The sequence below is a fragment of the Rhinolophus hipposideros genome, assembly GCF_964194185.1.
Source record: "Rhinolophus hipposideros genome assembly, chromosome: 9".
NCBI classification, from domain to species: Eukaryota; Metazoa; Chordata; class Mammalia; order Chiroptera; family Rhinolophidae; genus Rhinolophus; species Rhinolophus hipposideros.
In genome coordinates this window covers 54,693,708-54,715,994 of record NC_138055.1, presented here as the reverse complement: position 1 = coordinate 54,715,994, position 22,287 = coordinate 54,693,708, and the positions used below count along the sequence as shown (strand labels likewise).

Sequence of the window (22,287 nt, the reverse complement as noted above, 5' to 3'; positions counted from 1 at the left end):
CAGCCCCACTGCACTTAGAGGCTGCCCTCATCTGCCCACTGGACTGACAGAACTGCCCAAAGGAATGCGAGCACCTCTGCAGCATCTCGCCCCAGGCCTGGTACGAGGGATAATTCCATCTCATTGCTGCAAACAAGTTAACGGAGATTTTAATGAAAATAAATGCACTAATGAAAATGCTGAGGCTAGAACCAAGTCTGCCTGCGAGACAAAGCAATCAGGTCAGAATTGCTTCCTGATATTCATTCCTCGGTTCCTTTTAGGCCTGAATAGAGCAAGCTGGGGATCTGAGAGCAGAAAGCAGTTCATAGTTTTCATAGTTGTGTCCTAGGCTCTAGGGCATCAAACTGCCTAAAATGCTGATGGGTAGTGTGACCGCTAGACGTTCACCTTTTGTTTCAGGTGGTACAGGCCATCGGGTCCTCACCTCCTATTTTTGCTCATTCTAGGGTCCCTGGATGCTAACAACTAAATCTTCTGAGATGAAGAGGCGGTCTGGTCAGAGAGAAAAGGTCTAGGACTTGGGTCCCAGTTCTACATGTACTGCTAAACATGTGAGCTTCATTAAGCCATTGAAGATCTCCGAATCTGTTTACTGGCCTGAAATAAGGAAGTCTTCCCTGGCTACCTTGCAGAAATGTCATAAGGATGCAAGAAAACTTTGAAAAAGTATATGTGATAGAGAAAATGTATATGTAATTATATGTTTATAAAGAGATATTATGTCAAATGACAAAATTTTAGAAAAGGAGAACAAATTTGTATTGCCAGGGGTTATGGAAGGGGTAGAGGGTTGCAGGAGGGAAGTGAGTGTGGTTATAAAAGAGCAACATGACAGATCCTTGTGGTGACGAATCTGCTCTGTATCTTGACCAAGGTGGTAGATACACAAACCGACACGTGATATAGCTGTACTGAACGAAATACATACATGCGGAGAAACAAGTATAAAACGGGAAATCTGAATCAGATCAGTAGATTGTATCAATGTCAATATCCTGGTGATAATAGTATACTATCATTTTGCAAGATGGTACCATTGAGGGAAACTGGTAAAGATACATACTTACTTACTGGATTACCTATCTCGATAAAAATTTTAATTGAAAAAATAAAAGGCATTATGTCTACCCTGTTCCCCTTCAGTAACTTGTCTTCCATCCTCGGGGAGGCTCCTCTTAAGCAGATCCACATATAGATGGAAAAAGGGGTCTCCATCGCCTCAAGATGATGATCCCAGCACAGATATGTGTTTAAAATTAGTTGTTCAGATACTTCTGAGCCTTCTCGTCCTCATCAACTTTGCCCTTAGTTTCAGTAGGCCTGACCTTCAATCATTCCTTAGAACAAAATGTCCTTTCTATACCAAGGAAGGACAATTTGCTGATGCAGGAAGCATGTTGCTTCTATCCTAAAGAGCAGATCATTGTTGCTAAGAAAAACTTGTTTTGATTATGGGTCCCAAGTTTAAAAAGTATTGACTAAGCCTGGGTCTCAAGAAATAAACATCAAACACACATACCATGTTTCCCCAAAAATAAGACCTAGCCAGACCATCAGCTCTAATTGCAAAATTAATAATAAGACCAGAGGTATTATATTGCATTACATTATATAAGACAGGGTCTTATATTATATTAAAATAAGACCCTGTCTTACACTAATTTTTGCTCCAAAAGACACATTAGAGCTGACGGTCTGGCTAGGTCTTATTTTTGGGGAAACACCGTACAAAATCCAAAAACAGCTATCAAATAGCTTTAATGAAGGCCAGATGGTTTTGCTGAAAGCCAACAATTGCTTCCCTTTTATCACGGAGCTATGGACGTGACCCTGATTAATCAACTAGTTAATCATATTTATCCATTCCATCCACTCTGAACCCGAGACATATATGATCTGTGGCTCTAGCCTTCCTGGCAGTGAGTGCACAGAAGTAATGGATGGAGGCCACTGTTTCCTGCCATGGAGTTAACTAAACCTAGTTTAGTGCTGTCTTGAACCCCCCCAGGCTTTGTGACTCTTGAAATTCTAATTAGTGAAGAAAAGGGCTAAGTTGAAATAGCTTGTACTCCCTCAAGTATACCCACGCTCAGGGCCCTATAACCTAATGAGGTCTATGAAATTTAAGATCTAGAAGAGAAATCCCTGCCTGGAGCAACAGCTGTACCCAGGATGACAAGGGGATTTGGGTTAAATTAGTCTTTATAGATTGAAGGAAGAGGACCCCGAATGGTCTGGAAGGAAAACCCACATGATTCTGGTCTAATTAGTTGTCGTGTGACCTAGAATTACCTAGACTAGCCCTCTGCTCTGGGTTGTGGTGATGTCAGAGAAAAAGCAGGAGGTGTGAAAGTTAAAGAGATGAGAGAACTTACTTGTTACCCACAAGATGCGGTGAGGCAGGTGAAAGGGTTTGGGGCAGCAAAAATTTCTCAAGAGCACGTCCTCATTGCCCCTAGAGGCAGCAGAGCTGGAGGCAGAGGAAGAGACCCATGACTCCTAAAAGAGCCCCCACAAAGGAAAAACAGGTGTTCCTTTGCTAGGATTTTGCAGTAGGAGCAGGCTGAATGTTTGCTGAACACGTTTGGAAAAGGAAGAGAGGAGATAATCGTCCTAATGAATGTGCAGGAGACAATAGCAGCTCCAGTGGGAGGATTATAAGCTCATTATAGTTTAATATGATGATTGATCATCTCTGTCGGCCAGCATTATCCTAGAATAGTGATGAAGGTCGGAGAGATCCATGCCAGTCAGAGCTCAGGCTCCAGTCAACAGAAGATAGAAAACATATTTGTATATCACTCAGTTTTCTCGTTGTAAAAATTCACACACATGGCCCCATTCCCCTAGCTTTTTCCATAACCTGTCCTCTATCCCCCCAGCCTGCCCCACTTCTCTATGATTTCTTAGCCCTGGACTGTTCCTCCATATGCCTGTTCATGAGCTCTGGTTCCAGACACGCCCCATCCCCACTCCTTGAGAAAATGGCCACAGCTTCCAGTATGGCGTGGGTTTAGGTAGGTCCACAGGGCTCTTCAGTGAGTACTGGTTGGCACTCGGTTCATGTGGAAGGTCCGGGATACCTCCCGATAGGCATTTCGAAGCAGGACATAAGGGAAACAGGACTCCAGCATGTCTAGGGTCAGGAAGGAGGACTCCTCTACCACCTGGAAGAGAAGGGGCCAAGAGATGAGAACCTCAGGTAGGGCACACCTCTGTTCCGCTTCATTCAGTCCCCTGGGCTGGGCCCTCTGAGTCCCCCAGATTTATAAGTGAACAAAGTTCCAAATCACACTCCCTCTTCCTCCCCCACTTGGTTTAGTTCTAGGAAAGCAATATGGCCTCTTCAGCTCCATTATAACGGCCCCTGTCCCCCTCCTCAGGGTTATATGAAGGGCTCAGAAGCAGAAGGCAGCAAAGAGTCACCTCCCTTGTGTCAGAAAAAAATCCCATTCTCTGTCATTCTGGATGCTAAATCATATGTGGGTGGGCAGCACAGATGCAGGTAAGAATGAATAAAAGTGCTAATGACAAAGCTTGGCAGAGAAAGAAGCAATCGCCACTGCAGGCTGGAAAAGGGGCCCGGAATCCACCTGGGTCCTCTTGTACAGGGCCTCAGTGTCCTCCCTATCTCAGTACAGTGCTTATGGAACAGTAAGGATGCTGCAGAAAGGAGCGGGCATGATTAATTAGTTTAATTAGAAGCCTGTGTGCTGTGGTAATCCCAGCAGCCCCCACAGCCAAGCAGAAAGATAGATCAAGATGCCTGGATGAGACCTGGTGGCAGGAACACGTGAGCGAAAAGCAGCACCACCTAGCATTGGGCTGGAGAGGCCCCAGCCCGGAGGAAGAAGCAGGGTGTTTCCTGCAGTACTCTTCTCATCAAGAGCTTTGGGACTAAGAGACACACTCTGGAGACAAGTGTCCCATATCCTCCGGCAATTCACACAGATGGGCCCTTCCCAGTATTGCTGGGGTTTCCAGTTCTAAAATTTCACTCAGAAAAGAGAACCTACCCTATGGAGGCTAACATGCTCCTTGCTCTGAAGTCCTTTCAGGTTTTAAAATGTGTAAGACTCTGCTATTCTCAAATACATGTACACAATACACACAGCCTCAGAAGAACAGGTGCTACAGGCTGAAGGGATGGAAATCTGTCAATAAAACTGTAGCTCTGATCTTAAGTTAGATAACAGAAATAATTTTTTGCTGGGCAAGACTTTCAAACCTTAAGCCAGGAGAGAGAGGCTCTCTTTTCCAGGATACAACCCTCAGGTGTAGGAAAATGAGTGAGAGCTTCCAGAAGGATCCACTGGCTTAAGACTTCTTACTAGTCTTTGCTCCATTAAGCACAGAAAATAATTGGAGGAGATTCATATCGTGTTTCCCCGAAAATAAGACCTCACCGGAAAATAAGCCGTAGCATGATTTTTCAGGATGACATCCCCTGAACATAAGCCCTAATGCATCTTTTGAATCAAAAATTAATATAAGACCCAGTCTTATTTTCAGGGAAACACGGTAGTAGTGGAAACAGCCCTAGAGTGAAGGCCAAGAAACTTGGGTTCTAATCTGAAATCTCCCCATATATTTTGGGGGAAACCTTGAATGTCATCTTTCCCTTCCTGTCCATGGTTTCCTCATCTATGAATTATAAGGACTGGACCAATTGCCAGGATCTGGCCTCGTTTTGACATCTAAGATTCCACGATTCTATGAGAGCGTCATCTCTTTCCCCCTGAGAAACCCATGCCAGGAACAAGCTAGCAATACTAGGGGTAGACAGTGCCCAGGCTTGACAGCCGAGAGAAAAAGACCCCAGGGAGAGAAGTGCCTGGCCAGAGTTTGGGGCTATATGAGTAGCCTCTTAACTCAGAATACAGCTCCTTCCCCTTCAGTCATTTCCAATTTCTCTGTGGAAACATTTGCATTTAAATTGCTTTGCAGCAGCAGAAAGCACCTGGTCCTAGCTCTGTTCCAGCCACTCTGCAGGCCTCACTGCGATGCCACAAGGGCAGATGCCTTCTCACAATTCTTTTTGGTGGGGGGAGCAAAGCAGAAGGAAGAGGCAGGGCTGTGTGGCAATACAGAATCACCTCCAACCTTCCAGAAGTGCAGACTGCCCGAGGCAATGAAGAGGCATACCTAACCATCCAGAAGCTAAAATAAACAGCAGAGAGAGGGAACTAACATTTGTTGAGCATCTATTATGTACGAGGCACTTTCACATATATTATCTCATGAATCTTAACCACTGTTACCATGAGGATTATTGGCCGCTTTTATGGATAAAGTCTGCTCCACAGACTGTGCTCTACCTAGCACACTACCAGCATTTGCCATATATGCCACCTGCCTCCTCTGCCCTCTCACCCCTCACCACTTGCCCCCCACACACACACACACTCCCTCATGTCCATTCTCTTCTCTTCTCCATCATAATCCGTAATCAGCCCAACCTAGGCCTTTTTCTAGCAGGAGAAACCGAGACACAGATACCACTCAGTGCCCATGTATTTAAAGGAGACCCAGGGGGAGTCGCAGGCATGCCTGCCCCTAACATTTGTGGTCCTGGGCCAAGAGTACAAATGGCAGCCCACATACCATATGACTAAATAAATCAAATAGACTATTATGTTCTAGCTTTCAACTTTCACAATATACTTTTACAATTTCATAGAAGGCCAGGTTTGAATGAACAATTCTTAGACTGCTCAGAGCTCCACACCAGAACAGGAAAGCGGGAACCAGCCTCAGTTGGAAGGGTTTTTTATGCACACTTAGACTTCCTATCTGCTCAGCTGAGCTCCAGCCCTACATTCTTTGGGCACCAGAGGCAAATCCACCAGCAGCAGTCTACCTCAGTAGGACGGATGTGGGGAAGACACTCCGCCCTACAAGTCCCACAAGCGGGCTGGAGCTGCTTAGCAGAGAATTCTGAGGTCTCTGAAATGCTTACTGGGGCTTCGAGGTGAGGCACAGGCTCCAGTGGACGTGTCCTCGCCCCATAGGCCAGAGGAGGGCCTCTTAAACACAGGGCCCAGGGCAGGAGCCCCTCCTGTCCATATCTAAGTACTAACCTGGAGAATCAGACTTTTAGAGCAAAAGAGTGAGTAAGTGTGTTGGGAGGGAAACAGGGTCATGAGGAAAAGATTTTGTTTTTAATTAACAAAATGAGTCAGAGTTCCCAGAACTTTCTGCCAAAGTAGAGAAAAGCCCGCAGCTTGGGGAAAAAGGAGAAGAGCTAGCAGGAGCCGCCTGGTACATGGCCCACCTGGCCCCCTGCCTTATAGCTTGTCATCTAAAATCCCCCCCCTCTCTGAGCCCTCCCCACCTTCCCCCATTTCAGCTCCCTGCTATTTGGCACCCTCTTCACAGTACTCTTAAGGACAAGAAAGCCCGTGGTAGGAAATGGCCAAATAAAACCAAACACGTACTGGGCAGGGAGTTCTGGATGAGGGACTCAGCTGCCCCACCAGGTCAGAACATTGCAGGCAAAGGGGGCCCATCAGCTAAAGGCCAGGAAGGCCCTGGCCTGCAGAGAAGACCTTGAAGACTCGCCCTTGCAATTACAGGACAAGTCTAGAGTGTTGACTAGAATGTGAGGACTAGACCCAGAGGGTCAGGCAGAATTAAGTTCTTTGGGTGATGGCAACGGCAGGGACCCAAAGACCCTACAGAGGAGTCTCCCTCTGGTCCTCCCGCGCTCTTTCCCCAGACCAACTTACACGACATACATACCAAGCGCATGAGCAGAGAAATGGATTCCCTATTTCTGGTTTTAATCTTGTCAGTCTCCTGGCCCAGATGCAGGAGGCTGACAGAGGCCACCTGTAAGGAAAGAATTTGTAAGGGAAGCAGCTTTTTACGGAGGTCAGTGTAGGACAGCCTCGGGCTACAAAAGAAAAGATCAAGGAGGAATGTTGAGAAGTGCTGGGATGTTGAGAAGACTCAGGGCGGAAAAGTGGCAAATTCCCTCTGTTTCAGATGCATATCGCCTGTCAACCAGCCAGTGCAGACAACAGGAGGCTGCCAGGGGTACTGGGCGAGAGGGGGCAAGGGCAAGGAAAGAACCCAGAACAAAGGCAGGTAATGCTGGGTGCCAGGAGATTAATCTCTTTTCCTAGGCAGCCTCCAAACACTACTGTCATCATGTTTACAGCTGACTCCTCACTCAACTAGAGACAGGGCTGGGCCTCTGATTCAGACACACAGTGCTCTTGGTATTCTCCTCCTGTCAACTCCCAAATAGCTGTCCTCTCCATTCACCTCCAGGTCCCCAACAAATCAAAGAGGGAGGATTGTATCCCAGGCCCATTTAGCAAACAAATAAGGTAAAAGGGAAAGCGGGGAGAGGGGGAGTTCCCTTCTCACCCCATCTTAGAGCTATGCTGTGAGTCCTCTTTATACCTCTGATGCTCAGAGCCCATTCTGTCTGATGGGCTGGCCCAGTTTAAATAGAGACCCACTCAAGCCCCAAGCCTCCAAGCCTCAGACATGTATTTTTCAAGACAATGGTATGATTCCTGAGAGAATATAATCTACTGTGTTTCCTCCTGAAAGAAGACTTACTTCTTAAATGAGATCATGTTTTGCCAAGGAATAAGCTCCCTCTTGCTGAGAATGCTCAAGAAGGCAATGGGTAATGGACCATGTATCAGAAGTGTATGGATGGGGGATTCCTCCATGGAGGATTTAGAATGGAAAATTCTGGGCCTCTTTCAACAATGGAAAGAGATTGCTTTGCATTTTTCCAGAGGCAAAACTAAGATCAATAGTGATAGTTACAGGAAGCCAAACTTTGGCTAAAATTTCTTTTAAAACCATTTTTTTCAAACAAATTAGACATAGCCTACAGTAGAATCAGCCACCTGGTTGTAAGCCCAAGTCCCTAGAAATCTAGACCAGTGGTTCTCAAAGTGTGATCCCAGGACATCCCAGGACAGCAATATCAGGACTACCCGCGGAAACTTGTTAGCAATGCAAATTTTCCAGAACATGTGGAATCCACTGACTCAGAAATTCTCTAAACTATTCTGATTTATGCTCAAGTTTGAGAATTCAAAAAAAGTTTTACTTTTTGTCAGTATTAGAGTTAGAAAGGGCCTTATAGATTGTAAAACTCCAGCTTTATTGTACATCAGATCTCCTGGAGATCTTATTAAAAACAGGCCAGGACTCACCCTGGGATATTCTAATTCCGTAGATCTGGTATAAGGGTTGGGGCTCTGCATTTGAACAAGCTCCTTGGGATATTCTAATAACACCAAGGTAGTGAACCATGGGTTCAGTTTAATCACTCTATTTAATAAATGGGAAGACTGAGGCCCCGAAAGTTTGGCTCTTCAGAGGTCACACAACTTCTTAGTGATGGATCTAGAACTAGAACTCAGATTTTCTGACTCTTAGTCCAATGCTCTTTCTAAGTATTCGGGCAGAGGCTGAAATACCAGCTGTTAGGGAATTTAGAAGAAATTCCTGCCTTTCACAAAGTGGCCTCTCCCTGCTTAATGAATTAGGTAGGATTTCAGACTCCAAGACCTGTTCAACAATAATTGTCTGTGGATTTAAGTCGAAACAATTCTCTCCAGATTTTGCAACCTTACATTCCTTATCACCTAGCCCACTCACCACCAGAAATTCCTTGAGGTGAGTTTCAATGTTCTTGTTGTAGAGTGTGAAGAGGGCAGCAGACACCTGGATGACGGCTTTGGTCAAGCAGTGAATGTTGTTGCTGAAACCTAGGTTATTATTGATGGAGGGGGAAAGAAACAAAAGGAAATAAAGTGAGCCACTCCAGACTGACCTCAGCTGCTAAGTTCATATGTTTTCAGGCTGGACTACCCCTGTTTAACACCAAAAGGACTAGTAGGCATTTGGGAATTAGAAGAAGGATGTTCTTACAAAATTTCACTAAATTGAATTTTTTGGATAGTTCATTCTCAAGTGCCTTTTGAAACAGAACTTTGCACCTGAGTCAGACGTCTGTATTTTCCAGGTAGATAAATGTCTCTTTTCATCTCCCCACCCTAGGACAGTAACCTCAATAGCACGGTTTTCTCAGACCTACTGCTTACTTACCATCCATCTCAATGCTATAGAAGGAAGAAGGGTCTGTGGCAAGGAGTGGGAGGGAAACTGCAAGAAAGATCAAGAGCAGGCAGGCCACCTTATATTCTTCCTCAGGGGAGGAAGTATCTGGTAAGAAGGAAGAGAGGACAAGTCAGGTCAGCAAACAGGAGTATTCTTCTCTAGGGTCCTACTTCATAGAATTCCTGTGAGGATCACGTGAGAAAACACCTCTGAAGACACTTTATACAGCACTATGGGTAAGCCATTAGTGCTGACGGGGACAGGACGAGCCTCCAGGTACAGTGAGGGGCCTGAGGCCTGGAGGCCTCCTCTGGTGCCAGAGCAGAGCTCTTAGCGAAGGGTTCTGCTGACAAGCAGTCCAAGCACACTGTCCCTGTGATGGGGTGGAGAGGCCAGAAGGAGAGGAAAGAGTCTCACCAAAACCAAGAGAAGAGGGAGGGCCAGTCTGGAGATTTGAAAGGGCTTAATACCAACCCCTTGGTTCCATCCTGTTCTGAGTGTGTGTAAGTGTGAATGTGTAAGAGGAAATGTGTAACGGAAAATGTGAGAGACCTGGGGAAGAAGTAAATAGTGTCGAGGTGGGAAGGGAGAGTACACGATCACTCTGGGGAGTCACACACTTTACCACACAACTCAGCGTGAAATCACACACTACCAGTGTATTGCTCTCTCATTGTTTCATCTGCATTAATCATATTTCCCCAACCAGATTGTAAATTCCTTTGAGCGCTTGCCGAGCATCAGACTCTCACTTAATACTTTTTAGCTGATTGATCAACTGGTTCTAGCTGGTCAACTGGTTGGAATCCAACTGCAAATCTACATGACCTGTGTAAGTATTTTGTGGGGGTTGGGCACCATGCTTCTAGTCTTTCTTTAGCTCCCAGTTTATATCCCCTGAATTTACAATCCCAAACAAAAGGCTTCTTGGACATTGACATTTTCCCACCCCAAAATATGGCCCAGGACTTCCCTTGACCCTTTTCCCCAATTTACCAGTTTTCAGATTAGCAATGGCAGCCACCAGAGCTGGGTCAATGTCACAGCCCACTCCTGCAGCAGATGCCAGCTCGAAGACACTCAGGGTCACCTGGTAGAGAAGAAAACAACATTCTGAAAAGGATTCCCAGGAAAGAAGTGCTTGGCAGAAGCTACAGGTAGTTAGGATTCCTAAATCAGATTTTAAACTTTTGATGTACCATCACCATTTGCAGGAATTCCTTTCATAGCTTTCCCTAACCTACAGGGAAAAACCCAAATGCTTTTAGCTTGGCATTCACATACTGCATATTACAAATTTACTCTTTCAACTTTATTTCTCCAAATACTTCCTAAAGTAATTTATTCACTCTCTAAACTATAATTTACTTCCTTACTTCCATACTTTGGTTCACGTTCTTCCCTCTTTCAGAGTGTTCTTGCCTCTCCTCTACTCATATCTAGGTGACACCCTCCCTTGAGGCTTAACTCAAATCTCATATGCTCTGTGAAGCCCTCCTTGATTACTTCAGCCCAAACCCATGTCTGCCTCCTTAAATCGGTAGCAGTGACTCAGCACTGATCACACACAGCGCCTGGTGACTTCAGTTATCTTTTCAGACAGGAGGTGAGGCATATGGCTTATCTCACCAACTAGATTATGTACCTTTTTTAACCTCATGGCGTGGAGAAGGGAGAAAAAGGCTTTGGAGTGAGAAGTTCTGGGATCAAATCCTAGCACCACCACTTACTAAATATGGGACCTTGACTAAAAGTTACTTAACCTCTTTTGAGCCTTAGTTTTCTCATCTGTAAAACTAGGATAATAGTACTTACCTCACAGAGTTGTTGTGAAGATTAAATTAGACTGCACGTGCAAAGCATCTACCCTACGGACTAACAGTCACTACTAATAGACTAATAAACATCATTCCTTTCCCTCCTCTTCTTTTATCTCAAAGCTAGAAATGTTGCATTTCTTTTTATCCTCTCTAATTTTTAACACAATGCTAAGCTCACAGAAGGCACTCAATTAATATTTACTGATTGATACCCAAACCCCCTCGTTGTACTTAGAATCAGGTTCTCAGGATATAGCCTCAAAGCCCCACTCCCACACCAAGGACTTAGACCCCCTTGAGGCTGAAAAAAAAGACTTTAACATGTCCTGAGAGAATAAGGATAACTGTTTTAATAGCAGACAATTAAGTAGAATATCATATGCGAAGAACCCCACAAACATAGCAATATACACAAACTTTACCTACGGGACTCAACACAGAAGGTAAACTTTAGCCACATTCTGCTCTGCCCTGGATTTAAATTCCCTACTAACTAGATGACCCTGCTCATGGCAACCATGGCCTCGGAGGTCAGAGCCCTGGTCCATGACCTGTGGTTTTCTGGAGGAAGAAAGGGATGATGATTGAAGGGGTCTTATTTTTCTTTTATCCTAACCTTCTCACCTTCTGAGGCAGTAACAGAATCTCTGATGGACAGGACATCCCCCCCTCCACCTCCACCTGCTTATTTTCACAAGGGGCAGAGCATAGAGCTCAGGGCTGCCTGGGAGATATCAGCTAGACAAGCTCCTGACAGGCTAGAGCATTGGCGCCAGCATCAGCAGCTGCCAGAAACCCAGGCTCACTGTAAAATGATAACTAGTCCAAAGGGGCAGCCATCCCGGTGAAACATCACTCCCTCACGGCCCCCATGACCACTTGACCCTCATCTGATTTTACACAAACAGAAGAGGATATTTCACAACTCTTTTGATCTCAAGGTAAGAACATTTTTCTTGACACCTAATTTTAATTCTTTCTGCTAACCAGACTGCCCTCCGTTCAAGGAGTCAATAAGAGAAGCAGCCTGCCCTGTGCGTTTGAAGGTCCCTGTTCCCAGCCTTCAGCTATATTTCCTGCGTAACATACTTGTTTGTTCCAGGTGATTCAAAAGACAAGATAATGGAAGGGGAGGGGAATAGATGTCTGACTTGGGGTGCCTACAGAAGCCCCTCTTTCTTTCTCCATCTCTGTAGTAAACGGTGCCTTGTGGCAGATGACACAGACAAAGGAACCAGAAAGTTTCACAACTAGTGGGAAGAAATGCCAGAAAAAGAAAGGAAACTCTAAAGGCAGGCAGGGTGGGTGGGAATGGAAGGAACAAATCTTTTTACAAAAAGTACCTAAATTACTGACTAAAGAGGAGCTTGTGTGCACATCTTACGTGAAAACTTACAGATACTGTACCAGAGCTTACCCCTCTCCCTCCAGTAATGTTTCCCCAGCCCCATCAGGGTCTCCCAGGCTCCCACTTTTCTCCATTCCCCCATGTCTCCCCAGCTCTGCCCTCTCTCTCCAAGAATATTTGTCTGACCAATGCCCTCTCGCTTCACAAAATCTCCCCCAGTGTTTTCCTATTCAAATCCTGGCTCTTCTCCCTACTGTATTCTTCAGAGCCCTCTCTTCCTTACAAGATCCTAACTACACCCTTTTTCAACACGCCTCCTCATTGGATTCCACTTTGCACTCCCCCGTACCTTGATGTCTGTGTCTGGAGTGACAAACTCCTTCAGGCACTCAATGGGACCCATAAGAAATGGGCAGTGGGAGGAGAAAACCTGGAGGAAAGAAGATAAATGAATCCACAGAACAGTGGCCAGCCAGTACCTTCAAAGACAGGTGAAAACAAACAAAACAAAGGGCCTCAGCTTAAATATGAACCTAGCTGGCTTCCCACCCCTCTCCCCATGCCTCCAGCTTTCCTTAGCTCATTTAGCCCCAGATCTTCCAGGACCTCTACTAAATTAAGCTCCTTTCTCCTCAATGTTCTCCAACCCTTTCCACAACTTCTCATACAAGCCCTACCACGGAAGGGACTGTGATTCTGTGGCAGCCCCTCTCCCCAACTCACCTCCCGAAGTCCCTCTTGGGCCATGGCCCTAAAACTGAGGATAACTCCAATGATGGTCATGCGTTTCAGCACATTATCAGCCCCTGAGGAGAAAGACGGGTGTTAAAGAACTAGGAGACAGTAATGGCTCTGCTTCTTCAGATCCGGCCCAGCCCCGACATCCCCCAAACCCAGATCCCGCAATGCTTTTCCCACAGTTCCTTCTCCCTTTTGGGGAGGTGCTCACCCATCAACTGGGGCAGCAGAGAAGCCATCAAGTCCGCCTTGCTAAAGTTAGAGCGGATCTGAACAAGCACATCCATGTTTTCCACCACCAGCTTCTGCAGCCAGGACACAGAGACGTTAGGCAGGAAATGCTGGAACCCACAGTACCTCTTTCCCCCAGTCTCCTACTCTCAACCCTCTTCCCCTGAGGCTGAACATTTTGCCCGGGGCTTGCTTCCACGGTACCTTCAGCTCCACAATCTGAGAGGTCACATGCCACATCAGGTTTTCACTCAGGAACTTCATGCCATAGGGGCCCAAGAGTTCAGCCAAGGCCCGCATCTCTGGAATAGAGTTACAGAGATTCCAGCTGGACTCAGAGGGCACTGGAGCATTTGCACAACAGCTACAGGGTGATTTGACTATTTAAAAAGTGTTTCAGCAAGGAAAGGAAGGGGGAAGTTGGGGAGCAAAAGTGACCTGATATCCTACATTCATGTGATAGGTTTGGCCTGCCCATGCGACCATTTACCCTCTCCCCACTGGTACTCACACCAATACGTACCACAAATGAGAACTATTTACTTTACATCCTTATAAGAATCTATACTTTCCCAAGTCCTTTGATGTGGTACCTGGGTTTTATTCTTACTGGACCAGCTGTAGTAACTTTAGTAGACATAAGACTTTAAACAAGTCACTGACGCTCTATAAAGCACAGTTTACTTCTTTGTAAAATGAAGAAATCAATATCTGCCCTGAATACCTCATGGAATTGATATGAGAATAAATAACATACATTATAAAAACATTAGAACACTATAAAGATATATATATCTGAATAAGGGATTATTATGATAATTATTAACAACCCTCTGAGATATATGGTTTAACAGACAAGGGGGCAAGGGTTTAAGTGCTTGTCCAAGGTGCTTAACCAAGTTAAAAGCTGGTACCAGTAAGCTAGTGTAATGCCTTACTGCCCCTTCTGGTGTCCCAGCAAATACCACAACTAGTTCCTTATCGAAGGCCTGGCTTTGTCTATGTTCCTCCCTCCCCTTCCCTAGTTTAACGCCTCACTGTTCAACTTTTTCTCTCCTTAAGCTACCTTTTATTTTTTCACAATCAACACACATCCCCAGAGTCGCAATTGTGTTTTCCTCTAAATACTGTTTCATCTCGTCTGCCCTAATGTCTTATCCCTCCCTACACAGTCTGCCTCTGGTCCTTTGTGAATCAAATAAAGCTGTCAGGGGAAACCCCATGTTAAGAACACTAGTGACAAATTCAAACAGGGAGGAGCTCTAGCTATGATCTTTGGCTACAGGCCATCCCAGCAGAGAAAAACCATAAAAAGACCAGAAGTAGTAGCAACAAGAGACCAGGCAAGAAAGGTGAGTTTAACATAGTTAATATGAGTTCAGAGGGAAACGAAAATCAAGGCTCCATGCTCAAGTCTTTGAGGGCAAGACTGGTTGGCCTCCACCTCCACCAATGGCAGAGGATGTAGAAGTGGTCACAGCAACTGACACAGAGCTTTGTCCAGAGTAAATACATTTTTAGAGCCACCTATTGACAGTAGGAAGATTGACCTGAGACCTAGAAAAGGACTCCCTAACCAGTCAACATAGATAATGCTGAAATGGCCAACAACAGCGAAGGGAGTGAGGTCCATCCTCTAGATGGATGGAGAGGGGACCGCTGCCCTGCAAGCTGACCCACAGGTCTGCATCTGCCAAACCTCCTTACTCTAGTCTTCTCTACTCCAGGCTAGTAACCCAAGGGCATCCTCCTCTTTCCGTCTATTTTTGGAGTAGCATTGCCCCATCACCATGGTAACCCAGGAAAATTGGGGTGGGGGTGGTAGAAGGGGGAATCAGCATTACCTCCTGCTGCTTGTCAGTTGTCAGCAAGACCTAAAGCTGCTTTTAGATGCTGCCTACAGTTTGTGGGTGGAGTTGATGAGAAGGGGACATCTGAAACCTCCAGCAGATAAAGAGTAGGGTCAGCTTACTGATGGAGTCAGAATGAGGGTAGGAAGAAGACAGAGCTGGAGAGCAGAACTGCATACTCTGACTTTCATAACACCCCCAAGGAAGGAGAAGAATGGAGAGCGGAGGGTCACTGAAATGTCGCCTACCTGTCCCAAATACCAAGCAGGATCCATGATTTATATGGAGTTGAAAGGAAGGAGGAAGCAGTAGGAGAGTTCATAAATCAGTCAGTAAAACAAATCCATGAAAAAGGATCTGTATGACTTAAAGCCCTCTTTAAAAAGAGAATGACTTCCCAACTCATTCACTGCACACTCCTTACCTGGCCCCCCTTGAGACACAAAAGCACTTCCATACACTGGGAAACAGCACTACACAGTGATTAAGCACCAGCTTCTGGAATTTGACTGCCTTGAGTTGAAATCCCAGTTCTATCATTAATGAATGTCTGACCTTAGGCAAGCTCCTTATCGTGTCCATGTCGCAGTGTCCTCATCTGTAAAATGGGGGTAAGAGTATCTACCTCAAGGCTCTTGCGAGCATTAAATGAGTTAATACATGAGAACACTGAGAACTTAGCCCACAATAAGTGCCATCCATTATCTCATCATCATTATTAAACATCGGTAATCTAAGCACTGGTTAAAGGCTCTAAAATGTATCCCTAAGAAGGAAGATGCCATGACATCAGACTACTGTTTAATAATTCCAAGCATGAGAATGACCTTCTTCCATTTATCATTTACTCTTCGTTATATGTCCTATTCTTTTATTCTTCGTGGAGATGGAAAATAACTATTTACTATCCTTCGAAGAATAAATCCTTTCAGTGACTTAAGTGTCCCTAACGCCTAACTCCCCTCACTGTCCCTCTCCACCTTCAACCCTCAGGCCACTCCTCAATTCTGGGTCTCACTTAGAATCTCTTTTTGTCCCTGAGGTGGAATCTAGCAGAGATGCTGAGGAGAGGGTAGAATGAGTCTCTGAGAAAGTAGGAGAATTGAGATGGAATCCACTGGCTGAGATACTGTATTGCGGGGAAAGGCTCAGCTCCTTAACAAGGAGACCAGGCCCTGGGCTCACCGGAGATGTCAGAGAACTCCTCTGCGCTGAAGTGTTGCTCGCCCTCTCTGGGGAGGCTGATGAAGGTCTGCATGGCTGGGGAGAGGATGATGACCCCACTGCTCGCCTGTCTAAGCAGACTTTCTAGGTACCTACAGGGTTGGCCAAGAAAGCACAGGAGATTAGTGTTCAATCTTTTCTCCCTACCATTGTTTTCTACCACTACTACTGGGCTCAGGAACAGAAACTCCACCAAAGGCTGGGGTGGAAAAAAAGAGACTCAAAGAAGATACTGCAACACTCTAATTAACCCCAAGCTGTTGGCCAACAACCCCAAGCTGTTGGCTCAGAAACAACTGGCAGTAATGTAATCCTGCTTCACCTCTAATCTGCAGGGTATTTCGTTGGGCCATCAAATGTAATAGCCTGCATTCTCCTCCCTCAGCTCCTGCTCTTTTCCGGCTATTGTACTCCCCTCACCCTTGACCTTTCTCTGTCATGTTAGACAAGCCCAAGATAACAAGAAAAAAGCTCCTACTAAATTGGGCTCCTCTGAAATATACTTAGCCTCAAACTCTCCAATGAAAATGTTGGACTATAAACTTAGGATCCTGGAAGCAGATCTCAGGTCAAACATCCTGGACAGAGAAACCCCATGAACACTAATCATCCAGTCTCCAAACAGTCCCTTCTGACCTCTGGGCAAGCTGAGAAGGCCCCCAGACAATGTCAGCAGAGGAGGGCTTGGCCAATCCGTGCCATTCACCCAGGCAACTAGCTATGGGCTTGGTCTTACAGAAGTCACAGCTAACCACGGGTAGGTCAAACCCATTTGTCAAATGTGATATATTGTTTCCTTTTAATTTGAATTAGTTGTCAACTTTTGAAATTGAGAGATTTTACATTAAAAATAAGGATTTAGTGAGGCAGAGATCGGGTGGAGCTAAGTGGCAACTGCCCCCTTTAAAAAGGCATGTCTTCCCCACCTATCTGAAGTTCCCACCTACCGTGTTTCCCCAAAAATAAGACCTAGCCGGACCATCAGCTCTCATGCGTCTTTTGGAGCAAAAATTAATATAAGACCCAGTCTTATTTTAACATAATATAAAACTAGGTGTGATGTGATGTGATGTGATGTGATGTGATGTGATGTGATGTGATGTGATGTGATGTGACGTGATGTGATACGATATAATATAATATAATTATACGATATAATTATAATATAAATATAATATAATTATATTATATAATATAAGACCAAGTCTTATATTAATTTTTGCTCCAAAAGACGCAGTAGAGCTGATGGTCCGGCTAGGTCTTATTTTCGAGGAAACACGGTAGCCCATAACATCCATTTACCTTACCTCTGGGACCTTGTTGGCATTTGTATTTGCAAAACCTTGTCTGTCTTTCTCCTACTGGGGGGGGTGCTTTGCAGCCTCTCTCCTGATGAGCTCATACTGGATTAAGAGCGCCACCCAGTGGCTTGGGGAGGTAGGAATCCGGCTCCTTTCCATCTTTAAATCTCAAAGGAAATACTGCTACATAATTCCTACCTTTTGGGGAGGAGGCCCCCATCCCCATTAAAAAAAATCTACTAGAAACATGGTCATGGCTGGGGGTGAAGAGACAATGTTCCCGAGAGATGATGTCAGAATGGTTTTCAGAAGAAGAAGCTGGGTGAAAAGAGAAACAAGGAAACTTCAGAAAGAAGAAGAGAGATCATCTGAAATTAAAATAGTTAGAATCCAGAAAAGGAAGGTTAGGAACTGACGACTAAGAGAGAAAAGGTCAAATTGCTACAGAGGAGATCAATGGACGTTCCACGGGAGATTAGAAAGGGACATCGTGGTGGACAGAAGGGTAGCTGGCTTGCCCCAGCTTATTGCTCCAGTCTTCAAGCCGAAACAAGCCTGTTTGGGGCTCTGTGGCTCTGGGAGTTAAAATGCCTGGACCCGCCGAGGTCCTGCTGTGTAAAGGAAAAAGTGCTAACAAAGAGGTAAGGCAGAGTGAGGACAAGCAACACTGACCAATTTGTGTAGAAAGTGGTGATAGTCTGCTCCCCACAGGAGTCCAGCGGCTGTGTCTGCTGCAGAAGGGCATTGCGGATGACCCTGGAAACATCCGCACCCAAAAAATGGGCCAGTGACTGTATGAAACCGATGTACGCTTTGACTCCTGCCAACAGCTCAGAAGGCCTTGCAATCTCCTGGGTCGTGGCATTGTAGCCAGCCAGCCACACAATGGCTCTGGGTGACAAAAATCATGATCAAAACCATCCTAATAAACATAGTAATAGTTATCACATTTCACTGTGTTCCAGGTGCTGTGCTATGATTTTACTACATGCATTATCTCATGTAAACCTCGTAGCAACCCAGTAAGGTAGGTATAATTATCCCCATTTTACAGATGAAGAAACTGAGACACAGAAATAGTAAGTCACTTGCTATCTGTGAAGACCACATAGCTGGCAAGTGGTAGAGCTGGAACTTGAATCCAATGACATTTGATTCCTCACCGTTATGCTCTTCTGCCTCCTCTGGAAAAATTAGTTCAGGTGGTAAAAGACCTGGGCTCCCAAATCCCACCTAACTCTACCTGAAGGCTCACAGCACCTGCATTCTCAGGGCCAGTATTTGTCTTTTCTCCTAGAAAATAATTAGTTCAACCCCTGTCAGAAATGGAAAACCATACCTACAAATCCTTGGAAGTGCAGTGCAATCCTAACTGGCCATGGGATGCCAGAGTTGGATGGAGAGAACACTTGGCTTACATGCAGCTATACCCAACCCTAGACAAGGTGAGATAACTCTTCACACTGAACATCAGCTCCTCGAATAATATCATTTTGTTATAACGTTGATGAGATGCTATAGGAACTTAACTCGTGTTTATATGGTAAAATTGGTTTTGTTATATGTTGTTTCACTTAAAGTCACAGAACCTGTCAACTACATTAAGTGAGGACTTACTGTATTATTTTAGGCGCACACAAGAATACTCCCCATTTCCTTCTGAAACACCTTCCCCAGGAACCTGAGAATTCATAATCAGTCAGTTCTTTGCCCTAAGGCTATTTTCCTTGTTAAAAGGTAAACAGTAGGGAAAAGAACATCCCACTTTGTCAAAGCCTCTGTCAGTTATTTGTACCTCAGTGTGAATGAGTTAATCAGATCCTTCCTAAAGCCTCCGATGTTTGGGGAGTTCTTTGTTTTTGTGTTTTTTGGTAAAATGCTTATGGCAGGGGAAAGAAAGGAACTGGAGAGTCTGCTCCCCAGAGGAAAAGAGAGGAGGCACCACTTGAGGGAAAATAATACAGAAGGGACAGACTGGGGGCAAGCCTAGTGTATTTTAGAATTTTCATTGAGGCCAAACCTCTAGGCCAACCTTGGGGCTTTAGGAACAATGTCAGTGACGAAAGTATTAGAGATATTCAGGGGAAACTAGAAGATCACACCCATGCCACTCCAGGGCCTAGAAGCCACTGCCAGCTTCTGAAGGTTTATACATGAACAATTATCAACTTGTCATCCTCTTGATGTATGTCTGTACCTGCGATACTTCCTTCCTTACAGCTAATATGTATGGAATGGAAACAAACTAATTTTATCATCACCCAGTCAAAAACCTAATTGAAAAATAAATCGGAAACTCCTACAATCAAAACACAGACTCCTAAGTGTTCTCCCTACTTCTGTCCTTGTCCCCCTAGTGTAGCCAGAAGGATCTAATTGAACTACTGAGTGAAATCTTGCACTGCTCTGCTCAAAACCTGCCGAGGCTCCCCATGTCACCCAGAATAAAAGCCGAAATCCTTACGACGACACAGACGCATCTCGACAGCATACCACTCCTCCAGTCTCTCTAATCTCACCTCCTACCAGTCTCCCCCTGGCTCTCTGTGCTCCAGCCGCACTGGTCTCCTCCGTGTGCCCTGCACATACCAGGCATGCTCCCACCTCAGAGCCTTTGCACTTGCTGTTTCCTCTGCTCAGAATGTTCTTTCCCCAGTCATATGCTTGGCCTCCTTACTTCCTTCAAGAGTTTACTCACCTGTCCCTTTCTCAAGCAGGCCTTCCCTGGCCACCCTATGTAAAAGCAACACACACACACACACACACTTCCTGTGTCCCTTTCCTGTTTTATTCTTCTGCTTAGCACTAATCAATAGTTAATCTACTATATATTCTACTTTATTTTGTTCCTCTATCCCCCCCAGCCACCAGAAGGTGGCAGGGGTTTTTATCTCTTTTGTATACTGCTATAGTAACAGCTTCTAGAACACTGCCGACACACACAGTAGCTGTTCAATAAACAATTGTTGAATGAATGAGTGAATATACTACATATTCCAAAAGAAAACATCGAAGACTAGGGGATTATTCACAATAATTCTTCCTCTCTTTCCCCTAATTGCTGCCTAGAGTGCCCAATTCCAATATAAGGAATGTTCCTCCTCTGTAAGCAATGCAATGAGAGAGGCAAAGTGGAGGGAAGAGAATCTATCTTATCAAGACATAATATGTCAGGAACTTTGCACTCATTACAATCTTTAATTCTCTGCTAATTCTCAATCACAGGTAATTCTCAATTATGCATCTATAAGGTAAGTATCATTATCCGTACTTCACAGAGCAGAACAGCAAGGCCTAAGCAAGTTGAATGACCTGCTCCAATGTCTCAGCTAACGGCCAGGATCTCCACACAGTTCTGCTCACTGCAAAGGCTCTGCTCAGTCTACTAAACCAGCGGTGAGCCACTCTGGTTGTTCATCAAAACCACCTGTAGAGCTTTGGGGTTCTTTTTGTTTATTTGCTTTTAACAGAGAACTTATGCCAGACTAACTGCATCAAAATCTCCAGGGTGTTGCATGACCACCAAGATGAATCTAATGGAACCCAACTTCGATAACGACCATACTATCCAAATATAGACAAGGAAAGAGTGATACCTGTTGAGTCTGGCCTCCAGATGGCTGCTGAGATACTCCGAAGGGAAGATAGTGTGTTCAAATACAGAGAAGCTGTATACATGATTCATTGTCAGTGCCAATTCTGTCAAGTTTACGTGCAGCTTGTCCATGCTGGGTGAAATTGAGAAAGTGAAATGAGCCTTGATTACGGGTCTGGCACTGCCTGCTATTATCTGGGAAGGATTTGTCAGGCCCATGACCCTCAGATCCCTTTCATCTTCTAGGAACACTCAGCCTAGAACAGTGCACGTTGATGCTGACTACAAAGGCAAAGTCGAAAACTTACATTTAAGTGCTTTTCCATATCTGTCATTCCCCACAACCACTCTGCATTCTTTTGCCGTATCACCTTCCCCTTCCCTCTTCTCCCTTCTTTGATGCAGTGCCCAGCTCGTCTTCTTGGGCCCAGATCCTCACTTGGTAACAATGCTGCGGTTCTTCCGGTGACTCTCAGCTCCTGGCTTTTCTCTCTCAGGTTCTCCTTTTTTGGGAGTCTGCCTCTGCTTCATGGTTTTCTTGTTCTTGGCCTTGCTGATGGTAGTGGCACAGTGCTTAGGGAGAAGCTTTAGAAACAGACAAGTGACTGGAGAAAGGAGATTCATTCGTTCCTAAAATTGCCAAGTAGCCCACCTAACAGGTATAAAAAGGTCCCTCCATTATTTTCTGTTCTTTTATCTTTTTGCCTTTCTCTCTCTTCCCTTCCAGCATCTCTTTCTCTAACGAGGGCCTATTTGCAAACTGCTCACCTCTTTCAGTTTTTATTAAATATCTCCCCATGTTTAGACTCAAAGTCTCCAGATGGCAGTGTCTTTTATAGATCAAATCATCAGTCCCCCAACCACAGCCTGAAAAGGAGCCTATACTAATGGAAAAATTCAAGGAAAAAGAATAAGATCTAAGAGCTCCACTCAATTGTATTTTCCAGGGTCTTCCAACCTGGGAAGACAGTTGTTTCCAGAGCATGTCTGGAAACTCCTCACTTGGAATTACTCTTAGAGCAGCATAGGAGACATGAGAAAACTGATTTTGTTACTTTATAGTTAAACTTTGGTTTTTATTAAA

General features: G+C 44.9%; 1 protein-coding gene across 2 annotated transcripts in view; it reads right to left on the bottom strand.

Moving 5' to 3' along the window:
- Positions 1-1,683: 1,683 nt before the first annotated feature.
- The window catches only part of NCKAP1L (NCK associated protein 1 like), a 41,885-nt gene continuing 21,281 nt past the window's right edge, over positions 1,684-22,287 (bottom strand). Inside the window, exons 19-31 of one of the 2 annotated variants that reach the window (XM_081061344.1) lie at positions 21,643-21,788; positions 21,205-21,336; positions 18,281-18,499; positions 16,269-16,399; positions 13,438-13,535; positions 13,214-13,307; positions 12,988-13,070; positions 12,614-12,694; positions 10,093-10,186; positions 9,085-9,201; positions 8,635-8,744; positions 6,745-6,834; positions 1,684-3,170 (exon numbers count right to left, since the gene is read on the bottom strand). In XM_081061344.1, coding sequence (XP_080917470.1) covers positions 3,039-3,170; positions 6,745-6,834; positions 8,635-8,744; positions 9,085-9,201; positions 10,093-10,186; positions 12,614-12,694; positions 12,988-13,070; positions 13,214-13,307; positions 13,438-13,535; positions 16,269-16,399; positions 18,281-18,499; positions 21,205-21,336; positions 21,643-21,788 — 1,527 coding nt within the window. In that variant the 3' untranslated portion in view covers positions 1,684-3,038. The remainder of the gene's footprint in view (positions 3,171-6,744; positions 6,835-8,634; positions 8,745-9,084; positions 9,202-10,092; positions 10,187-12,613; positions 12,695-12,987; positions 13,071-13,213; positions 13,308-13,437; positions 13,536-16,268; positions 16,400-18,280; positions 18,500-21,204; positions 21,337-21,642; positions 21,789-22,287) is intronic. The other variant, XM_081061345.1, reaches the window with a different exon arrangement.